The sequence below is a fragment of the Rhinichthys klamathensis genome, unplaced genomic scaffold (assembly GCF_029890125.1).
Source record: "Rhinichthys klamathensis goyatoka isolate OS25496 unplaced genomic scaffold, OSU_Roscu_1.1 h1tg000004l_1, whole genome shotgun sequence".
Lineage (NCBI taxonomy): Eukaryota > Metazoa > Chordata > Actinopteri > Cypriniformes > Leuciscidae > Rhinichthys > Rhinichthys klamathensis.
The window spans coordinates 4,075,233-4,097,277 of NW_026606557.1; the positions used below are offsets into that span (position 1 = coordinate 4,075,233).

At 39.2% G+C, this 22,045-nt stretch overlaps 2 protein-coding genes across 2 annotated transcripts; both read right to left on the reverse strand.

Moving 5' to 3' along the window:
* Positions 1–538: 538 nt before the first annotated feature.
* On the reverse strand, positions 539–5,027 carry LOC130085753 (tripartite motif-containing protein 16-like). The gene is made up of 6 exons (XM_056251707.1): positions 4,418–5,027; positions 2,895–2,990; positions 2,576–2,809; positions 1,909–2,068; positions 1,438–1,485; positions 539–1,199 (listed from the first exon to the last, which is right to left on the reverse strand). The coding sequence occupies exons 1-6, from the start codon at positions 4,991–4,993 to the stop codon at positions 679–681; spliced, it is 1,635 nt and encodes a 544-aa protein (XP_056107682.1). The 5' UTR covers positions 4,994–5,027; the 3' UTR covers positions 539–678.
* Positions 5,028–11,606: 6,579 nt separating this feature from the next.
* LOC130085779 (whey acidic protein-like) lies at positions 11,607–13,139 on the reverse strand. The gene is made up of 3 exons (XM_056251741.1): positions 12,994–13,139; positions 12,297–12,434; positions 11,607–12,026 (listed from the first exon to the last, which is right to left on the reverse strand). The coding sequence occupies exons 1-3, from the start codon at positions 13,076–13,078 to the stop codon at positions 11,617–11,619; spliced, it is 633 nt and encodes a 210-aa protein (XP_056107716.1). The 5' UTR covers positions 13,079–13,139; the 3' UTR covers positions 11,607–11,616.
* Between the last annotated feature and the right edge of the window lie 8,906 nt (positions 13,140–22,045).

Here is a 22,045-nt window from a genome sequence, read left to right on the forward strand (position 1 = left end):
TATAAGTCTAAAAATTACTTTCTATTAAGTTACATTTATTATATATATATTCAACTCACTCAATGTACTGTTAGATGTATTTTTTTATGAAATTTTTATTTATTCAAGGCCTATTTATTATTTATATGAATATTTTCAAAAGATTAATAACTAACTAAAAGTTGTCATTATTTTAATTACATTTTTATTTATGTATTATTTATTTTATTGAAATGTATATATTTATTTTAGTCTTATTTTTTTTTATTTTATTTTTTTTTAAACTTTTCCACAGACCATGTCACTCTTCCGGTCAGGTCCCCGGTTTGAAAACCTCTGGTCTAACACAATTTTATATCATATAATGTATAGAAACGTCAACTATTACACCTGTTCCTAAGATCAACAAACACAAGAGCTTGATGACTAACTACCAATCTCACTAACCTCTCTGGTGTGTAAATGCTTTGAAAGGCTAGATAAAGGTGTGTAATGATACTCAACAGTTATTCAATCATTTTAAATTCACATATTAGTCCAATAAGATAGTAGATGATGCATCTTGTTTACTCACATCTTGAGGTTTACAAAAATCATGTGAAAATGTAAGAGAAAATAAGAGAGTCGAAAACATCTTACTGTTACTGATTTATCATGCAGCTCAAAGTATTATGGGTAAAATCTCTCTATTCTGAAACATTAACACAGTTTCACTGATGATTTATAACCAACATTAAACCCAGGATAGAGCGGCTGAGTGAATGTGGTCTGGACTGTGTGGATGAGGCTCATTGTGTCAGAGACGCTGTAGAAGGACAGAGTTCCTGCACTGTGATCCACACACACTCCTATTCTTCTGCTGATGGACTTTACAGGGAGAACAGTCTCTATCTTATTGTGCCAGAATGAGTATCTGGAGGAAGAGCAGAACAAACTCCACGACTGATCATTACGTCCAAACACACACTCAATACCCTGTCCCTTCCTGCTGATGCTCTTATATGACACTGATATAAACACACATCTCCCACTCCACTCAATCTCCCAGTAACAGCGTCCACACACACTCTCTCTACACAACACCTGACACCACTGATCAAATCTGTCTGGATGATCAGGATACGGCTGGACTCTGTCAGTGTCAGTAATAACTCTGTTCCTCTTAGACAGACGGAGGCATTTATTCACTGTGTTCAGATCCAGAGAGAGCTGATGGGAATCTGATGGAGAGAAACACATCAGAATCAGGAATTATGAATCTCTCTGATATTTTAATGTCTCTGAACTCTTCATGACTCGATGTTCAATGTATCATCAGTGTCTCAGTACAGCTGATCAGATATCCTGTGCAAATCATCATTTACATGATCAATTATAATAATCATGTTTATTTCTCCTTCTACATGAAGAACATGAACACATTCAGTGAGTTTTTCTGCTTGTTTCTTAGTGACTTACATTGTAGGAAGTCGTTCCTGGTCTTGGGATTCATGTTGGTGAATGTGACTGTGGAAATAAACAGACATGAACAGTGTGAAGAGAAATGACAGATAAAATGCATCCAATTTAATCTGATATTATAATATTTGATGATGCAGGACTCATTTCTGAGAACAGATTAATCTCCAGATGCCTCATTTATAAAACACTCGTATCGGATTCAATCCTAAATTTCAATTCTACGTCAAATATGTATATATTACTTCTAAACCATCAAGGGATGTTTGTGGCTGTTCTGTAGAGTTGATGCACTTGCTCACGTTGCACTTGAATTAAAGCTGAACTGTGATTTATAAAGTTGGATTCATTTAGGAAAATTATTTGTGCGTATGGATGTTTTATAAATCATAGGAACATTTCAGAAACTGTTGTACGTTCACATTTCGGATCATTCTACACACGTCTGTATAAACGAGCGCAGGACTTTACCTCCGTCTGAGATCTTCTTGATCTCCTCTTTGCAGAAATCCTCCAGTTTGTCTCTCAGCTGACGGACAGACTCTCTCACGCCATTAAAAGAGGAGAGAGAACCGAAGGGAACGTCGGGTTCGTCTGTAGATTCAGGAGGAGCTGAGAGAGACTGGAAACTCTACAGAAAACACAAATCAAACCTCATCATCTCCACACTTCAGCCAATAACCTTCACTATATCAGATCTGTGCGGCTCTTGTAGACTTGACTTCTCTTCAGTGACTCGCTTCAATCCAGCACTTTCACAAAATCAGACACTTTCTTCTCTTATTCATTATGACATTAATTTTACAATCTCCTGTTTTTGTCACTTTCACTCCTTGTGAAAAAGAAAGAACACTTTTAAAAAGAGTACCGTACTTATAACAGAAATAATATACAATAAAACATGCAGATTAGATGTAAGTTTCTAAGTTTCTGATGTTTTCAGAAACTTAATTCCATGTTATTTGCAATTAAATGAATGTGGAATAGTTTAATTTGTGTATTAAATGCAAATAGCTGAACTTTAGAGTGTTTTGTTGTTGCTCTGCTTAAGTTGGTCTCATTCTGCTCTCATGAAATGTTTCTCTGTGAGTCTCTTGCTCAAGTCCACTATGATCCAGTTCTCCTCGATCTCTGTTACCTGCAGGAACTGGATGTGATGGTGTGTGTGTGAAAGCTGCTCCAGCTCAGCGTCTCTCCTCCTCAGATCATTGATCTCCTGCTCCAGTCGCTCCAGTCGTCCTTCAGCTCGACTCACTGCAGTCTTTTCCTGATCTCTGATCCGCTGTGTCGCCTCAGAGAGGCTTCTCTCAATGGAGCGGATGATCTCAGTGAATATCTTCTCACTGTCCTCCACTGCTGTGTGTGCAGAGCGCTGTCACACACACATCACAATCACACAGTGAGTTCAGTGAGTCCAAACTGAGACGTCTCACACTTCTCTTCTTCTCCAGACTCACCTTATGAGACTCCACATCCTCTCTCAGCTGATGAAGATCTTTCTGTCTCTGCTGGATTCTCTGACGGATCTTCATCTGCGTCTCCTTCAGCTGTTTCTGGAGGACACACCAATGACAGGGAATGACACGTAAAACTACTACAACAAAAGAAAGTTAAAGTTACATAAATCCAGAATTGATGGAGTGGTTAAAGATCCAGCATGGTAAGGATATACTGTAGGATCAAACCACAGATTCATAGTTTCCTGAAATGAGATTATGAATGAATATGAAGCCAGTGTCAGCATTATTTCAAATATGAATTCACCCTAAAGTTTTAATTCTGTCATCATTTACTCGCCCTCATGTCGTTCCAAATCTGTGTGAATTTCTGTCTATTGCGGGACACAACAGAAGATATTTTGAAGAATATCTCAGCCATAAATATGGTGATGCATCAATAACATCAAACCTCACTGGTTATTGCATGTCCAAGTCACATGACTTAACATCATGATGTCATGACACAAGCACCAGTGAAGTTTGATGTTTCTGATGTCACCATATTTAATTTAGGCTCGTATAAATGAGTTGATCAATGATTTGATTTGATTTGATTTGTGAATCAAAATTAGGCTCCTAGTTTAGAAAAAACATACACTTGACTTTAGCATTCTTATTGAAATAATATACTTTAAAACAACAACTTAAGTCTGAACTGAACGTAATGTATTCAGACACTTCTCTGCATGATTAAATGAAAATGTATATGTTTAAATTTATATTAAAAGGTTAACTTTAGAGTGTTTTTTGAGCCTCTTAAGCAGGACTTTGACATATGGTTAAAGATTACCGTTTACTTTACTGTTTACTGACAAATATTTATAGGAAATGTATTTAAATATATTTGTATTGGCACAGTTGTAATGATGATGTTGCACTTTAATACATTTAAAATATATTAACTTTAAATATGATATTGAACAACACACTACAGTTAAAATTATTAAGTACTTTACATGAGCTTTAGTATGTCAGTCCACACATCAAAATAAGTGCACTTCTTTAAAGCATGACAAAAGCTCATTAATCTGAAATATTAATCATGATTAAAATGTCCTTTAAAGTAAAAACAATAATAATTTGACATAACTTTTTATAAGTGTACTTAAGTTTGTTAAGAAACAATCATGAAAGTGTGCTTTCTTTAAGTGCACTTAAGTAGCCTTTTATTTCATGAATATTATATTATCTGCAAGTACAGATTTCAAAATATAGTTTTAAGATTTGAAGTAGGCCTACACTACAAGTGCGCATTCAATAAAATTAAGCGCACTAGGTTTTTAAACCACTGGAGTTGTTTAAATTACTTTTAACTTTGTCTCCTTTTTGGAGCTTGAAACTTTTGTACTTTCAATGTTTAGGCTAAAATAGTTGAGACCTTCTTCAAAATATCTTCTTCAAACCGGTTAGGAACGGCATGACGGTGAGTAAATAAAGACAGCACTTTCATTTCTGCGTGATCAATCCCTCTCAGCTCATACCTGTTTCTCGGTCCTCTGCGCTGCAGTTGATACAGTGTTGTGGTTTTTATGTTCATACTCCTTACACCACACACAAATGCATTCTTGATCAGTGATACAGAACATTTCTAGCTCTTTATCATGTTTGCGGCAGATCATGTCCTGCAGTCGTCCAGTGGCATCAATCACTTTGTGTGGTTTACGAGAGTGAAATTCCTCATGACGGTCAAAATGAGTTTGACAGTAAGACTCCTGACACACCAGACAGGACTTGACGGCTTTGTGTTTTCTTCCAGTACAGACGTCACACTCCATGTCTCCAGCTCCAGCGTAACAGTCAGCAGGAAGTTTAGTCTTCTTCAGTTTCTCCACTTCAGCTAGCATGGTGTTTTTAGCTAAAGCAGGTCTTGGACTGAAGGTCTGTCTGCACTGAGGGCAGCTGTAGACTCTCTTCCCATCCTCCTGATCCCAGCAGCCAGAAATACAGATCTTACAGTAACTGTGTCCGCAGAGGATAGTCACTGGATCCTTCAGGAGATCCAGACACACTGAACACATGAACTCATTCTGATCCACTGAAATTCTGGCTTCTGCCATCTTACTGCATGAATACAGAGAGACACAAACACACAACAGCTCAACCAGACCCGTCGCCAGACCTCAGTCTTAAGGGGGGCATATAATGCATGGGAGGGGACAATTATTATTACTCTACATATTTATAATAATCGTATACTCTATTCGCGCAGCACGTACCATCACGTAAAACATAACCAACAGCAATATGACCAGGTAGCCTATAGCCTACACCACATTACATAGAAGCAATCATATACATATATGAAGCTAGTATTTGAATGATTTTACCATAGTTACAGTACATCAATAACACATAGCGTGTGTCGTATTGCCTTACTTGGTCTGTTTTTCCAGAGTATTTGTTTCCTGAAGCGCTCTCTCTCTCTCTCTCTCTCTCTCTCTCTCTCTCTCTCTCTCTCTCTCTCTCTCTCTCTCTCTCTCTCTCTCTCTCTCTCTCTCTCTCTCTCTCTCTCTCTCTCTCTCTCTCTCTCTCTCTCTCTCTCTCTCTCTCTCTCTCTCTCTCTCTCTCTCTCTCTCTCTCTTCTCTCTCTCTCTCTCTCTCACATTTACTCATGAAAGGAAGGGCACAATCTGGGTGTCATCATGCATCATTTTTAAAGTTTATTTCACACTGTCCATTAGTTCCCCCAAAAAAGGTCACTGGGTAAAACATCTAGAATGCAATGATACATTTGCCATTATATTTTGCTTGCAAAAAAACTACAGGTCTATTTTGAATGGCTGTTAACAACGAAGGATGCACTAGTTAACTGACTATGTTAACTAGTCAAATCCTGACAATATGTTGCTATTTCTGAGGTGCTGGATAGCCCCGTCCACTCACTGGTCCAAAGTCCCATTCCTCATAACTGTAGACTAACCATTAAAAAAATGCTTTGATTGGAACATTTGTACCTACATATTCAAACACAGTCTTAGCTTAGAGCAATTTTCTCCAGCATGTAGTTTTGCAGAACCATTTAAAACCTAAACCAGGCCCCCATCACCGTGCTAGATAGTGCTGATTGACTTCTTATAGCTTTTCCCCAGTGGAGCCGGTGAATAAAATGCGTAATTGAAATAAGTGATTATGTTCATGTCCCTGTTTCGGTTCGGAGAGGAAAGTGACCTCCTGACCTGTTCTTATAGTAACGAGGAGGTAAGCGGTCCCCAGTCATTCGGCAATGATGACTAATGCATTGATTAATGACTAATGCTGACTGCAGCCATGATTGATTGCCTATATTTGTAGAGGCCAGAGTACGTGGAAAACAATTTACACGTAACAGACGCCTCCCGTCTAACGCGAGAGAACATATTCTGAAAGTAATGGAAGGGTTTCAGACTTCAGAGCTGTTCAAACTATTTTCTGTCCCCGACTAATCAGATGCAACTAGGACTATTTTGACACAACGGACTTTATTGTAAATGGCTCAATCCCCAGTTATTACGTTCCACCAACCTATGTATTCATACATATAAATGCAATGTTCTCCTGCTCATATGACAGATTAATTTCCTCCTCCCAAATGGCACCAGCAATTGGCCCCATTACACAAGGAGGAAACCAATTATATGAAAGACACGACCTCCTAATGTGTCTGAATACAAACATCACAACAGTCGCTGAATGTAGTAATAGACAGAGGTCACGAGCACGTACCTCAGAGCTCTGGGCTGCGGAGAGAGAAGAGCGACAGATGGCCGAGCCACATCTGTAACAGCCGTACGGACATCATGTTGAAGGCAGCAAAATGGAAAAAATGAATGGCTATTAGCTGACTTTGCTCATTTAGAGCTTTGCTGATTTAAGGCCATACATAAGTGGTTCTTAATTGTTTTTGCTTGATGATTTTGTACTGGACAACAAGTAGCCTATAATTTTACATAGGACAAATTATTATTTTATTTTTTTACAAAAGTAACAACATTATATTTTATTATATGACTTTTAATATATATATATATATATATATATATATATATATATATATATATATATATTCAGCAAGGATGCATTAATTTGATCAGTGACAGTAAAGACATTTATAATGTTACAGATTTTATCAATGCTGTTCTTTTCAACTTTGTATCCATCAAAGAATCCTTTATCATAGTTTCCACAAAAATATGAAGCAGCAAAACTGTTTTCAACATTGATAAGTGTTTTCTGATCATCAAATCATCATATTAGAATGATTTCTGAAGGATCATGTGACACTGAAGACTGGAGTAATGATGCTGAAAATTCAGCTTTACATCACAGGAATAAATTACATTTTACAATACGTTGAAATAGAAAACAGTTATTATAAATTGTAATAATTTCACAATATTGGTATTTTACTGTGTTTTGGTAAGCATAAGATACTTCTTTAAAAAAAAGTAGTGTATTTATTATATATTTCAATTGCATTGGTCATGAGAGCTGGGACAAAACAAAGAAAAAAAAGTGAATTAATCAGTTCAAAATCCATATTTTCATTTCATATCATATTTATGTATAAATCACTTCATAAAGCACTTAGGGTCCGAGTAACGCTTTGCAGTTCTTTGTTCAATTTGCACCATCAAAATTAACCAAATGAAAAATTGGCTTCGAACTTTCATTTTCCATTTTTTTTTAATAATTCACAAACGGATAATTGTCTCTCAGTTTAATTTTCAATTCTACAAGCTTGGGTTGTTGCGTCCGAGTCTGGTTTTTGAACAAACATAAAAAACTTTAGAAATGATTTTCCATTTCTCTGTGTTTTGCTCGCGGTTGGACCGTAACAGTTCCGCCGGGGATGGAGCGGGGTGTGCACGTGGATGCATTTACGCAGAGCGCTGTAGCGTTATGTATATGGCACGTGTGAGTCTGACCATGAAATCATTTAGTGCAATGTAATTTAGAGTGGATGTTAATGCGCGAGAGCGACTCTCTGCGCAGGCGAATTCACTCTCACCAAGAGCATTGTAGCCTACTCATGACTGAAATTCTTTACTTTGGAATTAACAAAGCATTGGCACATCCTAAATTTTTTTTAATAAAAATGCTGGCGAGAATGCTCAAATCAGCCAAGAAATTTGAGTCAATTACTCCATTTTTAAATTCTTTATTATTACAAGGACAATGCATATTAACATGACAAGTCAAAATATGCCAGAGTTAGCCAAAAGGCTAGTTTTCATCTGCAGTCCTAGGCCAGATGTACAATAGGCAACCTAAAAATACATTGTAATACAACAATTTAAAACATAACAGAATACAACAAACCATACAATTTCCAAAACCCAAAAAAATATCAATGTTGACATATTTGCATGCTAAAAAGCCAAGTTTTAAAAGAAGAACGAAATTCATTATAACTATTTAATTCTCTAACTGATGTTGGGATGTCATTCCATTCTTTTGAGGCTTTAATGGAGAAGGCAGACTGGCTAAAAGCGGTTTTCCTGAAATTAATTACACAGTCCCTTCTAAGTGAACCTCTAGTGAGACGACTGTTATCCGATCTTAAACTCAGAAACTCACTAAGAGGTGGTGGGGCCAGGCCATTAAGAATTTTATAAGCTAAACAGCCATTTGAAAACTTAACAAAGTTTTCCCAACTCAACAATTTATATTTAGATAAAATGTTACAATGATGAAAATGACGTGGTTTCTTATCAAAACATTTTAGCGTTTGTTTATATAAAGTCTGTATTGGTAGCAAGGTGGAGTGTTTAGCCTGAGACCAAGTAGTGAGACAATAATTCATATGTGAGAATATCATAGAGTGCATAAACATTTTGGCAGCTTGGGTAGACATTGAATTCCTGATATATCGAAAATTAGATAAATTGTATTTTATTTTCTTGACAGTTTTTGAAATGTGAGAATTAAACTTAAGTTTGGAGTCAATGATAATACCAAGATATTTAAATTCTGAAACAATTTCAATTTTTTTACCGGTAATAAATATGTCCGGATCAACTGCAGAGTTGGTGGTTTTACTAAAAAACAAACCCACTGTTTTGGAGAGATTTAACTGAAGGCTACTGTGGTTTAACCATTCACTAATTTTAACCATAGCATTTGTAAGTTTGGATGCCACTGCTGCTTTTGATGTTCCATGTATGTATAAAACAGTGTCGTCTGCATACATTTGAACTCTCACTTCTGGGCACGCACGCGGCAAGTCATTAATATACATGCAAAACAAAAGGGGGCCCAATATAGACCCTTGGGGCACTCCAGTGGACAACTGAAGAGGTTCAGATTGAAAGCTGCCAATACGTACAGTTTGAGATCGTTGAGAAAGATAAGATTCTACCCACTTAAGAGCATTATTTGAAAAATTAAAATGAGATAGTTTAGACAGTAAAATATTGTGATTAACAGTGTCAAAGGCTTTCCTAAGATCTAAAAAAAATAGCTCCAACAAACTTGTGCCTATCAAGCAATGATTTAATATTTTCGATAAAAAAACAGTTCGCTGTCTCAGTGGAGTAATTTGACCTAAATCCAAATTGTAATGGATGAAGGGAACATACCGAGTTATTCAAGTGATCCCTAATCTGTTGAAACACCCATTTTTCTAAAACCTTAGATATTACTGGCAGAATGCTAATAGGTCTATAGTTGGAAATAATTTGTCTGTCTCCTGATTTAAATAAAGGGGAAACAATAGCTAATTTCCAAGCATTTGGGAATTCCCCCACAGAGATCGATTGATTTATAATTTTTGTGATCGGGATAATCAATGACGAGCCTAATTCTTTCAACATTGTATTATCCATACCAAAGACATCTTTCGCTTTAGAAATATTAAGTGAACTGATTAAAGATTCTATATTACTTTCGGTAGCGCTGGAAAACACAAGGCTGTGCTCTGACGACAAGATAGGGCATTTACTAATATCTATGTGTGAGAAACCCTGTGCAATAGATGCCACAGAGTCTCCAAAATAGTTGTTAAAAGCTGTAGCAACCACGATTGGATCAGAAATACTTTTCCCATTTAACATAAGATCAACAGGTTTTCTGTCTTTATGTTCCTGCCCCAGCAATTTATTTAATTGATCCCAAATCAATTTTGAATTGCCCCCTGCATTGTTTATAATAGTCAGAAAAAAATCAGCCCTTGACTTTCTTAACTGAGATGTAACTTTATTTCTCAACATTGCAAAACGGTGTTTATCAGTACTTAATTTAGAATTATTAGCCTTTTTTTTTGCAAGATCACGTTCTTTCATCATATTAAAAATTTCAGCAGTAATCCATGGGAGACTATTCTTATAATTTCTGTTTCTAAATTTTTGGGTAAACTCCTTAATAAAATACTGCAGTCTACTTGTAAGCACTGTACTTCCATCATGTATATCTTTCCCAGCTAGCAAATTACTCCAGTTAAACCTGTTTATTGTATCTATAAAATGACCCCGTACTTTGTTGGGTATTATAGATACTTCTTTCTCCTTAACAGTTGAAATACAAAACCTTCTGCTAGTTAACTTTCTAGTTACCAGAACTAGATTATGGTCCGATAGTCCTGTGATCATATTAAAGGATTTTGTAATTCTTTCTGGCTTATTGCAAAAGATTAAGTCAATCTGCGTTTCAGTATTATGAGTTTTTCTTGTAGGACCCTTGACTACCTGTGTTAAATCAAAATTATCACATATTTGTTTAAGATTTTTCCTGGCTACTCTATCTTCCCAATTAACATTAAAATCCCCCATTATTAATACCTCTTTTTCAAAGTTGCATCTTAGAAGCATACTACGAAAATTTTCATAAAAATCAACTTTGGCAGAGGGAGGGCGATAGACTACAATCAAACTAAAAAACATTTGTGGCGATAATATAATTTTCAATCCAATACATTCCAAGTCACAATTTGACAAGTTAATTTCCTCACATTGAATGTTATTTTTTAAATACACCAAAACACCACCACCTTTAGATCTCACTCTATCATTTCTATAAATTTGATAACCTGGTATGGTGATAGCTGCAAAGGGTGAATTCTCATGAAGCCAGGTTTCGGACAGACATAAGAAATCCAAATTAGAGTCCATTAACAAATGTCGAATTTGTTCATTTTTAGATATGAGACTACGTATATTCAGGTGACCACCAAATAAGCCCTTTGGTTTTATGCTGGGGTCCCATAATATTTTACAGTTGCTGATTCGATAGAATTATCTATAAGATTGTTTTTAAGGGGTTACACAATTTTGCCACTTAGGTTTATGCTGGAATTTTATAATCCATCTAGATCTTTGAGATACCAAAATAAAAATATTCTGTGTTGTCAGAACAAAATACAAACATAAGGGCGGCAAAGCATTTTCCCATGTCAGAACCAAACTTTGGAATGACCTCCCTCTTTCTGTAAGGTCAGTAAAATCACTACTGAAATGTAAGGCCATGTTAAAAACACATCTTTTAAAGACTTCCTGGGCCTCTTCATATGATGGGTGTTTGATCATTACCTTGTCTATGTTTTTTTTTCTCTATACTCTTATTTGGGTTTAGTTATTGTGAAGCACTTTGGGCAACAGCTGTTGCATTAAATGTGCTATATAAATGAAACTCTTCAGGCAAATTAATTTGTTTTTCCATTTATTTATTTGTTAAACAGGGAAAACATCAATCGTAAAAATCAACACTGTTAACTGCATGCATGGCCATTTTCTTTATGTCCAGGAGGACCCCCCTTAGAACCAGGACATTGGGCATCAGGGTGAGTTTTTTGACAGTTTTCAGAACACACTGCTGGCTTTGCCGGTTCAGCCGCAGGCTTCACTGGAGGCTTTGCTGGTTCGGCCACAGGGATCAGTACAGGGTCTGGAGGACCCCTCTTTGGGCCAGAACATTGGGCATTAGGGTGAGTTTTTTGACAGTTTTCAGCACATACTGCAGGCTTTGCTGGTTCAGCCACAGGCTTCACTGGTTCGGCCACAGGCTTCACTACAGGCTCTGGAGGGCCCCTCTTGGGGCCAGAACATTGGGCATTAGGGTGAGTTTTTTGACAGTTTTCAGCACAAACTGCAGGCTTTGCCGGTTCAGCTGCAGGCTTCACTGCATAGATTCAGATAGTCAGCTTTAGTCAGTCCGTTTAGTAACATTTAGGTCTTAGATGAACAGCACAAAACACGCAAAGCATGAACAGTACGTTTTACTTACAGAAAGAATTGTATTTTAAGTATTATTCATCTATTAAATTTGTAAAGCAATCCTTTGCTTGAAACGGTGCTATCGGCTCAATACTTTTGACACAATGATAAAATAAGACCAACTGATATAACGAGAAAGCCGACTCAAACACTAATAGTCATAGAACATAAATACCTGTATATGGAGCCATACACTGACGTCCACATCCATTGCTGCAACATTTCTCATTGTTGGGACAGTCACGGTCATAGGAACACAACTCAGCACAATTTCCTCCACCAGATTTTGAGCTTGGACACTGTCCCGGCTTTGCTGTGATACAAACATAACAGAAACATACAGTAAATGAGACTTTCAGCACTCAGTGATATGAAAAAGTGGTTAAAGATCAGAATAGGTTTTACAAGAAAATACTAGTTCAGTCTTTTTTACTTTATAGCTTCACATTTAGTTAACATTGTCCTCCAGAACAGTCTCGATCACAAGTACATCCTCCACGGCACGACCGTCAGCTTTACCAGACACTACAGGAGTGTTGTTGTAATATTTTCATTATTTGTAAGTCAGGTGTTTTGCAATGTCCATTTTTCCAAACTTAAAAATATTTATGCATTTATCTGCTTCAAATCAAGTAGAAATACCATTTATAACTAAATGGTCGATTAGTTTCAAGACAGAGTGCCGTGCCGTTACAACCTACCCCACTATTGGTGAGGTGTGTTATAGAAGCACAATGCAGATAGAAGATATCCAGTTAATACGTTGTTCATAAGTTTACTTTTACAACTAATTGTACTGTACATCATATTTTGAAAGGCACTTATTTATGCATTTATTCGGGCTGTGAAATGAAGCTAAAATATCTTCTCACCTACGACTCCAGCGTGGTTTGTGCTCAAACATGCAGACAGACACACTAAAACAACACTCAACGAGCAGTACACTCGAGATGTCATCCTCTCGACCTGCGATCTCACAACAATCAACTCTGCTAGAAGATGCACTGAATTAGTCAGCCAGGGGAGACAGTGAGGCACACAAAACTAACGTTACACTGAATAGATGTGCTGCTGAATCCCTTAAGATAAATTGCTGTCTAAAGATTTATAGATCCAAGGAAGTCTGGGTAACTGCAACCCTGATGAAACTCACCTGCGTGTAGCTTTCTAGCCTAATCTTGAAGACCATGATTAGCTTGTTCAGGTGTGTTTGATTAGGTCTGGAGGAGTGGAGCTGCGTTCACGCCAGATGACTGTTATGTTCTAGGTGGATAGTAAGTACGACACCGTATATCTTCAATGACTCGTATTTATTTCCATCTTAACCTCACATTAGGGATGGGGGAAATGAAGCCTCGTGAATCAATGAGGCTTTCCCCTGACTGTTCCGGGAAAAGATTCAAAGCTTCGAGAGTGTCGAGAACAGCGCCATCTGGTGCTTATTTAAAATAAAGCAGCCAGAAGCCTGTGTTAAAAGCTCTGTCAGATGAAGCAACCACAACACACTCCATAATTTCAATGTTATGTGTAGAAATAAAAAGCCTTACACGTTTGTGTTTGATTTGTCCATTAATAAATACATTATTTTACCCATTAAAGTGTGACAATAAAATATAAAATGAGCATATGATTTAATAAGATTTAATGTAGGCCTACTCTCTCTCTCTCCACACACACACACACACACACACACACACACACACACACACACACACACACACACACACACACACACACACACACACACACACACACACACACACACACACACACACACACACACACACACACACACACACACACACACACACACACATATAGTGAATAAGGACATTGTGTGATAGGATCATCTGTTCATCTGACACTTGGCAGTGATAGTGCTTATGTAACTGAATGACAGAAAGGTGATAAAGATTTTAATTATTCTGTAATGCCAATGTATATAGATGGGGGTAGACATGTTTCTGCATTCTCCAGTATTCAAGTGGATCTTCAGCTCTTTGTATGTTTGTCTCTGTAAGGTATTTATCCACTTCTACGATCGCATCAGAAGTGGCATTTGAGCTTTGTTTGCGCTGGTCTACAGCACTGTCCAACAGAAGCCAAAGGTTTCCACCTCAGAAGTGTGAGGATACATTTTTTTTGTTGGGAGTGACTGTACATGTACATTGACTGAATATAAGACACATCAACGGTCAACAATTTTAGAATACAATGATAAAAAATAAAATAATACCAAATAAATAAATAAATAAATATTTCTTTATTTCTTTTTTAGAAATGCATTCATACATTGGAAGCTATAAGCTCAAAATATTCCCAGTTAGGGGAAGTCTTCCTTTTTTTGGCTGTTCCCATTGCTGTAAATACAAACCCGTCACCAAACACCCAAATACCAACACCAAATTACCTAAAAAACACCAAAAGTGCAACGATCTTACAAAAACAAAAAGACACAACAACAACAACAAAATAATAAGTAGTTTTGGTTATTTAAATGTAATGTATTGATTAACTTTCAAAGTACAGCACTCTCCTCACAAACCCATCAACCAGACTGAGCCAACAAGGACCTTCGAGCCTTCTGACCATAGCTTCTGACACCCAAAGCGAGACACGCACCTGATTGGACAGAAAGTGAGGCTTCATTTGTCATCGATCACGTGACCTCTGGGAAACCAATACACCCCCCGATACGGGGCTTCAATAGAAATTGCTTCGCTTTCGCGATACGCACATCGAAGCTTCAGTGTCATATGTAACATCACTACCTCACATGTGTTGACCGTAACTCTCATGTCTAACCCTTTACTTCTTCTTCTTCCACCCCCTCTTCTAACCTCTTACAACACAGCGTCTCTAAAGGTCGCATTAGGAATTACAGTATAGAACACAACATTTCCCCTCTTTGTGAAAACATTGTTCTTAACCCAACTAGAAGGAAACATGTACTCTGAATAAAGTAGTTGTGACAACCTAGACAACTATCCAGTAACAGTCCGTATATTACATTCAATGTATATAAAACAGTGACATATCGGTTACCTAACTCACGACATAATACAAGAACGGTCAGCATAAACAGTCAGTTGACATTGGAACATCTTAATAACCTTTCTTTACTGTTACTTCAACCACTATTATAAACCAAGACGTGGTTAACTCTCTCAGAACAGTTTTTCTTTCTTGATCTATACTTGCGCAACTTGGATGTAAACAGTCCTGTTTAGTGTATCTCATAGTCCTTGTGCCAAACAGGCTTACGTCTCATACGCGAGACTTTCACAGCACTATGTGTAGTGTTGTGTGTTGGCTGCGCTGTGTTACTGGCACAGTCACTCAATTCAGGTGAGTATGACAGGTGAGCAGCATTCCACTTTTTTCCATCACTGAGCAGAAATGTGTTGGTTCCCACTCTCTCCTCTACTCTTACCGGAGCAGAAAATCTAGGATGACCTTTTGGGGTTGCACGAGGAAGTCTTATTCTCACTCTCCCTCCCACACCAAAGAGAGGATTGCGAGCACCGCGTCTGTGATCAGTGTATAGTTTCATTTTGTCCTGTTTCTTTTTTACATTTTCACGGACCGCAGCGAGATCACATTTGCCCTCCCCCTGTAAAGGCAGGATGTTAAGCTTGGTTCGCATCTTCCTCCCATATAAGAGCTCATATGGTGACACACCCGTAGTAGCGTGAGGGGTTGCACGGTACACCTGGAGCCACTCTGTAACGGCTTTGTTCCATGGTTGTGAGTGTTGAATGGCTGTCTGGATACAACCTTTCAGTGCACGGTGAAATCTTTCAACAGCACCGTTAGATGCAGGATAGTACACAGATGTACGGATGTGTTTAATATCTCGTTCCTTCAAAAACTCGGCGAAGGCAGCTGAGGTGAACTGTGTACCATTGTCCGTAACAATACCCTCTGGGTTGCCATGACGACTAAAAACTGTACTCAGAAATTTTATAACATCCACAGTAGTTGCACTGCTAGCAAATGCAAGCTCAGGCCACTTGGAGTGATAGTCTGTGAGTGTTATAGCATATCTGCAAGCAGGGGTGGCGGTTTCAAATGGTCCGACTACATCCAGACCCAGTTTTTTCCACGGACCCTCAGGAAACTGAACTGGCTGCAGAGGTGCTGGATGCGTCACAGCAGATTTGTCATTGGACTGGCAGGGAATGCATGAAGCGATAGTTGACTGGACCTGAGAGTCCATTTGCGGCCACCAGTAAAGATCCCGCAACCTCTGTTTTGTGCGGACTATTCCCTGATGAGACTCGTGTGCCAAGGAAATCAAGGTGTGTCGTAGGGCTACAGCAGTGTTTCTCAACCTCTCCTGCAGGGACCCCCTGACAGGCCATGTTTTTGTTTTAACTCTGAAATGGCACACCTGATTCAAGTAATTAAAGGCTTAATGAGTAATTAGAGTAGGAATAGTTCAATTAATCAATTAGTCAACTACTCATTAAGCCTTTAATGACTTGAATCAGGTGTGCCATTTCAGGGTTAAAACAGAAACATGGCCTGTCAGGGGGTCCCTGCAGGAGAGGTTGAGAAACACTGGGCTACAGGAACTAACAACCTTGTTCCTCTGAAAATGAAAGCATCTTTCACGGCAAGCTCATCTCTCACTCTGAAGTATGGAATCATGTCCTGACTCACTGCTTTGATGGAGGGTGACCAGCCATGTGTAATTTGCTTTCGCAGCATCTCCAGTTCAGGACAGGTAGCACAGGCAGTTTCAAAGTCAGTCACTGAAAGAGAACATAATGTGGAGGAAATTAATGCAACAATTTCAGGCTCTAAATCAGCGAAGTCATCATCATATGACGGAATGGGAAGACGAGACAAGCAGTCTGCTGTGTGGTTCTGGGAGCCCGGCCTATAGACAACGTCATAATCAAAACATAGCAGACATGCCGCCCAACGAGCAATCCGCATTCCGGCCCTCCCCATGCCTTTTGTAGTGAGTAAGGTGGTGAGTGCCTGATGGTCTGTGCGAAGTGTAAAGCGATGGCCCCACACGTACGTTCGCCATTTCTCAGTAGCCCACACACATGCCAGGGCCTCCTTCTCCACTGTAGAATATTTCTTTTCAGCATCACTGAGTGTGCGAGAAGCGAAAGCCACTGGTTTTTCTGTTCCGTCTAATTGCACTTGGGTGAACACTGCGCCCAACCCGTAGTCGCTGGCATCCGTTGAAATGACTGAATGCAGTGTGGGGTCATAAATGGTAAGAGCTGAACTGGACACAAGCATTTGTTTAATGTTCTCAAAACTGCTTTGAGCAGCAGGCGTCCAAGAAAATTGTCCCTTTTCTTTAGCGCACTCACGCATTGGGGCAACCACTGTCGCAAACCCAGGAAGGAATTTTGAGTACCAGGACACTAATCCTAGAAAGGATTGAAGAGATGCTGCATCAAATGGGGGCGGAGCTTCACGGACCGCATCCAGATGCTCTCGATCAGGTAGGATTCCATTAGCGCTGATTACATGGCCCAGGAACCGCAGTGAAGTCTGTTTGAAATTGCATTTTTTATCATTTAACACCAGCCCAGACTCTTTCAATTTCTGCAATACAGTACTGAGGTTGAAGTCATGGTCCTCAGCCGATTCTCCATACACGATAACATCATCCAAGTAATTTTTTGCACCTGGCACGCCCTCCAGGATGGTTGCCATCATCTTTTGGAAAGCAGAGGGTGCCGACGCCAGGCCATAGGGAACCCTGCAATATCTGAACAGACCGTCATGAGTGATAAAAGCTGTAATATCTCTACAATCCTCATGCAGGGGAAGCTGATAGTATGCATTAGCCAGATCAATAGTAGAAAATACTGTAGCACCCCTGAGGCTGGTAAGCATTTCATCAATGTGTGGTAATGGATAACAGTCAGTAATGACAGCTTTGTTAACTTCTCTTAAGTCTGCACACATTCGTATTCCACGTGTTTTCTTCCCAGTAACAACGATGGGGGACACCCAGGCTGAAGCATCCACACGTTCGATGACACCCGCTTTTAGCAGACGGTCTAATTCAGCTGAAACAGACGCTCTGACTGCAAAAGGTAAGCGTCGCAATTTCTGACGCACAGGTTTTACTGTGTGGTCAATTTTTGCTTTGTGGACAAAGTTCTTTACACATCCTATTTCAGTATCCGTCAGGGATGTGGTATTGGTGGCCATGACAGAAGTGCAGGCATTATCGCCCTTTATTTGAAGTTGTAGGGCAGAAATCAAGTCCATGCCTAACAAAGCAGTCCCTTTATCCACAACGAAGAATGTGGCAGCAGCTGACGCGTTTGATACACACGCTTGTGCTTGCAGGCATCCGAGTACAGGTTTGCATTCCTGTGTATAAGTCACCAGACGGATGGCAGGTGTTGATAATTGTGTGGCACTGAAGTGATGTTTATAGATGTGAAGAGGCAGTATAGACACAGAAGAACCTGTATCCACAACGAATTTTACTGTGGTGCCAGATGAAGCAGGAGAAGTGACAGTCACTTTGCAATGCAGTTTCTTTGGCACTTCGGCAGAGTTCTCTAGATACAGCACTGTGACGTCATGTACTTGCACCTCGCGCACATCACTCGCTGAGGCTGAACGACACACACGAGCAAAATGTCCCTTCTTGTTGCATAATTTACAAAACACCTTTGCAGCTGGACACTGTGCCGAGTTAGCTAGGTGTCTGTCTGAACCGCATCTGAAACATGACTTACGGGTTAAAGAAGCGGGAGCAGCAGTCGGATGTGACCAGGGTTTCCCGCTCGTGTGTTGTGACTTGACTTGTACAGCTCGCACTGGAGCATCTCTATCGGCCGTCATTCTCTTTGCGTGCTCAGCCGCGGTTTCTAATTGTGTTGCAAGGGTAGTTGCTTTCTGTAATGTTAGGTCCGGCTCGAGTAACAGTCTCTGTCTAATATCATCACTGTGCAAATGTTCCAGCAATTGATCACGGATCATATCATCCCCTTTATCACCAAAGTCACAGTTAGCAGAAAGTGCATGCAAAGCAGCAACGTACTGTTGTATGTTTTTCGTGCGAGGCTTGTACTCTTTTTCTGAACGTATGCCGTTCCACGACAACATTAATTTTAGGCATGAAGTGTCTTTTCAAAGCATCAACAGCAGAATCGTATGTCTCACCGGTGTCTGGCAATGCGTAAAAGATCCGTTGGCCCTCTGCGCCCAAACAGTGAAGTAATGTAGCCCTCCTCCTAGCTACAGGCCATGCATCACCCACTGCGTTGATTACCGTCAAATAGTTCTCAAACATGCGCAACCACATGTCGAATGGCATGGTAGGCTCTCCCGGGCAAGCCAGGAACATTGACGGTGCAGAGACATGCACGGACATGGTTGATCAATAACTTTATACCAAACTTAGTATCCTCGTCGCCAATTTGTTATGTTCTAGGTGGATAGTAAGTACGACACCGTATATCTTCAATGACTCGTATTTATTTCCATCTTAACCTCACATGTGTTGACCGTAACTCTCATGTCTAACCCTTTACTTCTTCTTCTTCCACCCCCTCTTCTAACCTCTTACAACACAGCGTCTCTAAAGGTCGCATTAGGAATTACAGTATAGAACACAACAATGACATAATTAGAAGATGATTGAGTGTTTCTATGGCAACACTATAAACGAAAAGGGTCAGGTGGTACAGCGATCATGTGGTACAAGTCGGAGCTCTCCGAAAATTCCAAGTCTACAAGTTGTAGTTATGAATAACCTCTTACACCTAAACTCTACAGGAAAGTGGATCTCTACTGGCAAAAATCTGTATAGAATATGAAGAGACTCAGCAAACACAGACACAGGGGCATGTCTAGAATTTGAAACTGAATTCGTCAATTCCTGATTGACTTGCAATGCGGATCCAAGTAATTGTGACTAACAACAATGTTTCAAGCAAGTTAGGGAGTACAGCTATTTTTATATCAACGCCACTTTAAAAAAAATATATAAATATTTTTATGATGAACAAAATGAATTTAGGCTTAAACATTTTTTATTGAGGTAACAATAGGGAAATACAGAGCCATAAAAACACTTGAATCTATAAAACAATGAAATCCAAATTTTGCATCTTGTATCAAAATCATACATCTAAAACACAAGTTATCTTTTTCAACAGCCTAGATGTCTTAACAGCTTTACTAATGTCCTCTGTTGAGGTTAGGGAATGGTAAAAGATTTTTAAGTTAGTGGAAAACTGTCTACCATTCAGTACAGTTGACATAATTTTGTGTATACTATATTTCCCAATTAAAATAAGAATTTTAATTATATAGCGTGTGTCGTATTGCCTTACTTGGTCTGTTTTTCCAGAATATTTGTTTCCTGAAGTTCTCTCTCGTTCTCTCTCTATCTCTCTCTCCCCCTCTCTCTCTCTCTCTCTCTCTCTCTCTCTCTCTCTCTCTCGTGCGCATGTGCGGAGTGTCTGTGGGGAGCGTGTGAGCGGAAGAGTGTGTGGCGTTCTTGAGTGAGTTTCAAACTTTCACTTCTTTTCTGGGTTTATTCCTTTTGAATATTGCTTTGGATTAGAGGACAGAGAGTCGGAGTGCTGACTTCTGTCAGCATAGCTGACAGAGATGGGCTCAAACTCCGATGGTTTTTCCTGTTTGTCTGCTCGGCATGCGTGCAAGTGCATGCCGGCAGATGCATCAGTGTCTATTGAGAACGTTTTGGTTGCAATTGGCAGAGAAATAGGTGCACAAAACATCATGTCTGCTTCTAGAATGAATAAAGCAATGGTTGTTTTTCTGAAAGAAGTTGAAATGGTTAATCATTTAGTGGAGTGTGGTTTGACTGTTCATGGTGTTTTTATTCCTGTATTACCCTTGTCGAACCTCTCAAAAAAGGTATTGTTATTAAACGTACCTCCGTTTATCTCTGATAAAGCGCTTGAGGGTATTTTGGCTCGTTATGGAAAATTGGTTGGGACGATTAAGATGATTTCTCTCGGTTTGAAAACCCCAGAGTTGAAACATGTCATGTCATTCAGACGTCAGGCTATTATGATACTGAGTGCTGAATTCGCAACGCTTGAGGTGTCGGTTAAACTAACGGTGCTTGGAAAAGATTACACGATTTTTATCAGCACTGAGTCCATGAAATGTTTTGTTTGTGGAAAATATGGTCACATTAAAATAGCCTGTCCTCTGGTTAAAGAGGCTCAAACGGCAAGAAATGGAGTTGAATCTGATTCAGGGCAGACTTTGAATGCTCCAGAGAGTAACCGCCCGGCTGAAGTGATTAGTGAAAGCGCAGCGCCCGGTCCGAGCGCTGAAAGGTCCGCGCTTACTGACATCGGGGAGCAGTTGCATCAAGGTTGTAGTGTTGTTATCACTGAGACTGTTGCTAAAATAGCTGATGCTGGACAGAGTGAAACCAACGAGAGTGGGCAGGCTATTGTTGAGTTAGAGAAATCTAGAGAACAAGATCAGCCTAAAGTGAGTGATGGCTTGAATGAGACGCAGGCATTAAGTAGTAATGTGTCTGACATTGATGCTTCAAAATCGCAAGTAATGGATAGTGATTCGGACAGTGATTGTTCAGAGTCGATTGCTGATGAATTGTCTGAAGTTAATTCACAGGGAAGTACTGTTGGTAAATTTGTAAAGTCTCGACATTATACGGTGGAACAACTAAATGACTTTTTAGATGCCACAAAAAATCAGAGAAAGCCAGATATTGAATTGTTCTTTGCTGATTTAAGGCTTTTTGTTGAGTCCTCGCTGATTGCTATGAAGAAAGCCACTTTAGAGGAACTAGATCAGCCTAAGCGTTACCGCCTTAAAAAGTTTGTGAGTGCTGTCAGGAAAAAACTTTAAAAAAACCCTTGAAGAGTCATGATGAACAGGAAATATTGGATTATGTATCTTTTCTCTTTTTTAATCCTGATG

Coding starts and splice junctions, on each gene's coding strand:
- LOC130085779 (XM_056251741.1), bottom strand. CDS start 13,078: ATGACATCTCGAGTGTACTGCTCGTTGAGTGTTGTTTTAGTGTGTCTG. Junction 12,435..12,993: donor AAACCACGCTGGAGTCGTAG/GTGAGAAGATAT, acceptor TTTGTATCACAG/CAAAGCCGGGACAGTGTCCA. Junction 12,027..12,296: donor GTGTATGGCTCCATATACAG/GTATTTATGTTC, acceptor GAATCTATGCAG/TGAAGCCTGCAGCTGAACCG.
- LOC130085753 (XM_056251707.1), bottom strand. CDS start 4,993: ATGGCAGAAGCCAGAATTTCAGTGGATCAGAATGAGTTCATGTGTTCA. Junction 2,991..4,417: donor CGCAGAGGACCGAGAAACAG/GTATGAGCTGAG, acceptor TGTGTCCTCCAG/AAACAGCTGAAGGAGACGCA. Junction 2,810..2,894: donor AGGATGTGGAGTCTCATAAG/GTGAGTCTGGAG, acceptor TGTGTGTGACAG/CGCTCTGCACACACAGCAGT.